At 44.8% G+C, this 6,055-nt stretch overlaps 1 protein-coding gene across 1 annotated transcript; it reads right to left on the reverse strand.

Annotated features, from left to right (window-relative positions):
• Window positions 1-2,229: 2,229 nt before the first annotated feature.
• On the reverse strand, window positions 2,230-4,923 carry pim2 (Pim-2 proto-oncogene, serine/threonine kinase). Its single transcript, XM_044139694.1, has 6 exons — window positions 4,643-4,923; window positions 3,828-3,979; window positions 3,311-3,519; window positions 3,066-3,235; window positions 2,816-2,992; window positions 2,230-2,743 (listed from the first exon to the last, which is right to left on the reverse strand). Exons 1-6 carry the CDS (start codon window positions 4,689-4,691, stop codon window positions 2,595-2,597), a joined length of 906 nt encoding a protein of 301 aa, XP_043995629.1. The 5' UTR covers window positions 4,692-4,923; the 3' UTR covers window positions 2,230-2,594.
• Between the last annotated feature and the right edge of the window lie 1,132 nt (window positions 4,924-6,055).

A 6,055-nucleotide genomic window follows, 5' to 3' on the forward strand; every position in this document is an offset into this window, starting at 1 on the left:
CACAAAAAGGACATAATTCAGTTAAATCAACCGATCTCATTTAAACAATCACGGTTTGTTTCTTGTACCATCAACACATTTATGTTTTAAACACATTAATTCAAACACACTGATTCTCTTCTTCACATCTCTGGCTCCATTCAGATTTAATGTAGAAACTCTGAAGTGGTTCATTACCAAAGATGGTAGAAAAAACAGTACAAGAAAAACTTCAAATTCATCCTTATTGTTGAATTCTTGCTTAAGTTTTCCACTCAACTTTTTTCCCCCCCCTCCAGGGGTCTTTTGTGGCTCTAGTGTCCCTTATATGACAGTAGGCTGAGAGGAAAGAGGGAGAGAGAGGGGGGAAGACTTGCGGCAAATGTCGCCGGGTCTGGGAATCGAACCCGCGACGGCCGCGTCGAGGACTGAAGGCCTCCAAATGTGGGTTGCGCTGTCCACTATGCCACCACAGCACGCCCTCCAATCAACTTTTTTAACCAGTAAACTTCTTCGTCATTATATCCTCCTTTTCTTTTATTGTTCAACTGAGATCTCACATGAACGAGAAAAAGTTTCCTGTCAGGAAAAAAAATCTTCTACTTTTACATTCTTCAAATTCTTTGTAACTTTCGAAAAAATTTTTTAACATTTTGCACACCATAACCTTTCCTATGTTGACTCTGACCAAGGGATTTGCAAAATGAACTGGCAAAACTATCTTCAGTCCAACCTTCGTCTTCATCTTCCTCATCAATATTACTTTCTGACTCCAGAACTTTTCCCGAACCAATAATACCTTCAGAAAATTTTCTTTTGTTGGAAAATTCAAAACCATCTTCCGCTGGTGTTTGACTGCGTCCTTCATCCTCTATTTCTCCAGTATTTGCTTTTTTCGGGTAAAACTTTTGTAAACTCTGACTGTCCTCCCACACTAAAAATAATTCATCAGAGTGAGACCTCCTTGCAATACACCTCTCTGAGTCAGACACTTCCTGGTTCTCCTTCGGCAGCTTCGGTCCAAAGAACTGCTGAAAAGATTTCTATTTATAACAAATATGTTTCAGAACATTTCAAATAAACATTTATTTTCTGATAAAAAGTATATTTAATTGTATCATCCCATTAAAACCAATATAATAAACAGGCACAAGAAGCAAAATAAGCAAGTTTAGTAAATAAGGAAATAGTAAAATTAGAAACTCTACAGCTGGGAAAAATTTTGAACAGAACTAGAGACAATTGTTTATGTTTTATTTCATCTTATCTTGATTATTGGGAGAAGCTTTCTACGAGTTTGAGTCAAAAAAAGTTCAGATTCAGGCGATTTAAATTGATCAGATCTCAGATCTTATGGGAGAATTTTTCTGCCATAACTCCAGATCACACATTTCCAGTCTGAGAGCAGGACTTTATGTCTTCCTTCTCAAAACGTCGCCTCGCGCTCAGACTCGGTTCCGGTCCAGAACTCAGCGCGCTGTGAAGAGTGGCTCAGTCAAAGTAACATCAGGGTTCAGGGACAGAACCCTACATTTGAAACATAAAAAGGCTGATGGACTAAAATGTCCTTTTAAAAGAAACTATGAATATTGTGACTTTATGAACCAAAAATGTAACAATAAATTCATCAGTTTTCTGCTCGTCTGAGAAGAAAACAGGTTTAAAAATCATAATTAAACCAAACCTCTTTCTATTTCACTACTACAAAAAAAGATATTAATTTCATAATTATGTATGAAGCTTCCCTGTAACGACTTTATTCAAAATAAATATCAATTCCTGCATTTTATGGCTGAGATTTTAAGACAATAAACGTTTCCATCATGGGAGAAGATAAAAACCTGAATGTTCATCTGGATCACAGACACAGAGGAAGAGAAAATCCTTCAGGGTTTGGATCTGCTGTCAGAACCACCAGAACCACCAGAACCAGGAGCTAAAGAGGCTCAACAGCCTGAATAAGAAGGCTGGTTCTGTTCTGGTTCTGTTCAGGTTCTGACTGTGGGTCCTCTGGTGATGATGATGCAAAGAAGGATTCTTCATAAAATCAATAAAGTTCTGGCCAACCCTGAGCGTCTTCAGTCAGAGGCTTCTCCAGAGTCGCTGTAGCACAGACTGCTACAGGAGATTCTTCCTGCCAGCAGCATCTTCAATAACTGAAGAATCTAAATGAATGATTTACTACAACATTTCATTTCCCTTTGGGATTAATAAAGTCTTTTTGAATTTGAAACAAAGTGACTGAAAGAGTCTGAAAATGTTTTTATTCAAACATGGATCTTGGTTCTGACCCAGAACTTGTTATTTAATGTAAATAAACAGAACCAAGTGGCAGCGGAGCCACTTTGAAGGAATACACATGTATTTACCGAGCGACACCGACGTCCAGAAATCAGCGAAACGTAAATCAGTTTTAATGAGACAAAAAAAAAAAAAAGCAAAAATCTGTCAGTTCAGCTTTCCTCCTCTTCATCACTCTTCCTCACCTGAAGCGGTGAGGAAGAGAAGCAGGAACTGATGAAATAATAATCCATAAATAAAGACTCATCATCAGTGATGAGGAGCGTCTCAGCGAAGGTAAAGTGACTTTACTTCCTGCTCCGTTCCGACCCGGTTCACAGCGAGGCGCTGGGCAGCGAGCTACGCTCCTCTTCCTCGTCCTCTTCCTCCCCCACCTCCATCCAGGGGTGCGTCAGGATCTGCTCCAGCGAGGGGCGGTCCTCCGGCCGCAGGGACAAACACCAGCCAATCAGAGCCTGACATTCTGCAGGTAGGGGCGGAGATGGTCAGGGCCATGGACGCTCAACCAACCAGGGTGCGGTGGGCCGGCGGTTACCTTTAGAGACGCGGCGAGTGAAGAAGGGCGTGGCATCGACAATCTCCTGGTCGCGCTCGAACGGAATGTCGCCGCACACCATGTCAAAGAGCAGAACGCCAAGCGACCAGACGGTGAGCGGCTCGGCGCGGTACGACCGCGACTGGATCCACTCAGGTGGGCTGTAGACCCGCGTACCTGCAGGGAGGTGACATGTGAGGCTCCGCCCACCGACTGACCGTTAGGCCCCGCCCACCGCACGGCTCCCTACCTTCGAACTCGTCGTACGGGGCGTCCTTCAGCAGCGCGCCGGAGCCGAAGTCGATGACCTTGACCTCCAGCGTCCGCGTGTCCACCAGGACGTTCTCGTCTTTCACGTCTCTGTGCACGACGCCGTGCGCGTGAACGAACCGCAGCGCCTCCACCGTCTGCCTGAAGAACCTGCGGGGGGCGGAGCCGAGAGATCAGCGTGGCCGGGGCGGCGGCACGTTGCCAAGGTGACGAGCGCAGGCCCACCTGAGAGCGAGGCGTTCGGGCAACGCGCCGCGCTCCGTGATGAAGTCGAACAGATCCCGGCACTGCGGCGGCCGTTCCATCACAAGCAGGAAGCCCCGCCCCTCCGCCTCGAACCAGTCCAGCATCCGGATCACGCCACCGTGACCTCCGACCTCACAGAGCCGCTGCAGCAGGGCGATCTCCATGGGAACCGGCCCGAGCTCTCCGGGCTGCGGGACAGGAAGACGCAAGAGTTTAAAAAAAAAAACAACAAAAAAACACAAAGCAAAGGAACTCTTTCATTCACTACAGAACCAGAACCGGCCCGAAAGGATCAGAACCGGTCTCAGGGTGTGGGGGGGCTCCCAAGCTAAGGAACCAGTGCATCGTTGGGGGAAACCCACTGATGGAACAATGACATCACAGGTTTCCGTGGGAACCCCCCCTTCTGCATTCTGCTCCCTGTCCACCAGAGGGCAGCAGCCGCCTGGGTTCAGGTGGAAACTGAACTGGTTCTGGTTCTGAAAGTGAACCTCACCAGTCTGGCCCACTGCTGGACCCGATCCCGGGAGATCTGCTTGATGGCGACCGGAAGTCCGTCTGAGAGTCTGTGACCCGAAAACACGGAACCGAAGCCTCCGCTGCCGATCAGCGGGCCGCAGCGGTACCGCAGGGTGAAGGCTTCCTTCCCTGGATCAGAACACAGAACCACATCAGAACCCAACACACACACACACACACATACCTGGACTATTTTATTATAACTTAGGAAAAACTGTTAAATGCTTCAAGGTTCAGTCCAGTTAAAGAAACTAAGTTATTCTGCAATAAACATCGTGTAAAACGACAGATGAAACAATAAACTCCATCTTAATGTTTTCTATAAATACAGTGAAGCTTATATAAAGATCCGTCATTTATAATATTTGTTCTGTTCAATCCAACTTCTGCTGCTGGAGACCAGAAAAACGGTTCAGATCCAAAAACAGAACGGAAACCATCTCTTGGTCCTCACAATTTTAGCGAATGAATTACAATCCGGCCCATGTTTGATGCCGAACCGGAACTGATCAAAGGTGCTTCATTAAAGACGGTGAAATAGTCCTTTACTAAAGTGACCAATCAGAAGCCAACTTCACCTCGGCGCTGCCCAAAAAAGAAAAAAAAGAAAGAAAAGAAAATGAAACGTCATAAAAAAAACGAATTACTGGACCAGAACCAGATGTTCCGGAACCAGTTTTGAATCTTAAAGTAGGAATTGCAAGTAAACTTTATTTATATAGCACATTTACAGGTCAGAAACCTCAAAGCACTTAATAAAATATCAAAGTCAGAAGAAAAACCCCCGCTTACCGCGTCGTTTGTCCTCCAAGTTCGGATTCGCGGACCTTTTCTCCAACATCTCCCCGAGTTTGGCTCACTGCGAGCGGATCATAGCCATGGTGTCTCCTCGGATTTTATCGGTCCAAAAGGTTTGGTTCGGGTTTCACCCGCTTCGATGTGTCAGTTTCAAAACCCGGAAGGTTCTGCTCGTCCAGAGCCAAATGATCCCGTCCTGAGCTGGCAGCAGGTTTTGGACCTGCTCTCACACTTTATAGCTTTTCAGAGGCCACGCCCACCCCGTGCTCCTCATCCAGTCAGCTTCTCACAGTGTGCTCAGTGTTTTGAACTGAGCAGCCAATCAGATTGAAGCTCATGAATATTTAAACAGCGCGTGGGGAAGAATTTGTAGAATTGAGATCAACGACGCGGGGGAGCACGCGCTGATAAACTGCCGGGAAGCTCGAGGCCGATTTCCTCTCAAACATCCGTGCGCGCGCGCACACAGCTACAGAAACTGAACACGCGCACTAGTTTAAAAAACACTCGGCGGTTACTCCGACGCGCACGAAGCTTCCTGTCGGTTTGTGAAGCTGCTGATGCGTTCAGGGAACAAGAGGGAGTCGTAAGTAGTCCAAATTAACGAACACCTAAGCCTGGAAAATCTAATTAGGCTCCATAATTTAATATTTTTTATTCCTCTTGGGTAAATTAGAGCTCCTCGCTTTAAATTGTGTAAATAATTGACAGAAATGTACAAAACATGTCCATAAAAGAAGCAAAATTTTACAATTAGTGATTTTCAACTTCAATGAAGGTTCCGTTTTTTTAATTTATCTTTTCCTGTTTTTAAATGAACACATATCCATCCATTAGCTGTTTATTAAGGTTAATGTAATGTAAACATATTAAAATGACTAATTTCAAGCATTACGTTTATGCTGATCTGAAATGTTCTGAAAGTTTCTCAACTTTCACAATTGGCCTCATTTTCTCAGAGGGCCCCTGAAGGCAGCATGACGTCACTTTCTTCAGAATCAACCTTTCATGCTGTTTATCTTTACATAAATAATTAAAAATCTTAAGTGCAAAAATATTTCTGTAGTTTCTGGGTTTATTTCGAAATATTTCAGATTTTCAAGATGAAAATCTGAAATATTTAACATTTCATGAAAGAGACCAGGTTTCTGGTTCTGCTGAACCCAGACAGGAAGCATCACCATCCCTGAGTGGAGCTCCTTCATCAGGGGAACCTGCAGCTTTGGGCCGGTCCTTCGGAACCAGAACCCAAACCAGAGGAAGCTGGACTCAGAAGCAGAACCGGTTCTAGCTTTACAGACGGCTGGAATCATGAAGCTCTCAGCTGCTTTTCAGAAACTTCCTCTTTTTATTCCAAGAAACAAAAAGTTTTCATCCAACTGAGAAAATAAAATAAAACAAACTTAT

This window comes from Gambusia affinis, linkage group LG01, assembly GCF_019740435.1.
Source record: "Gambusia affinis linkage group LG01, SWU_Gaff_1.0, whole genome shotgun sequence".
In the NCBI taxonomy this organism is placed as follows: domain Eukaryota; kingdom Metazoa; phylum Chordata; class Actinopteri; order Cyprinodontiformes; family Poeciliidae; genus Gambusia; species Gambusia affinis.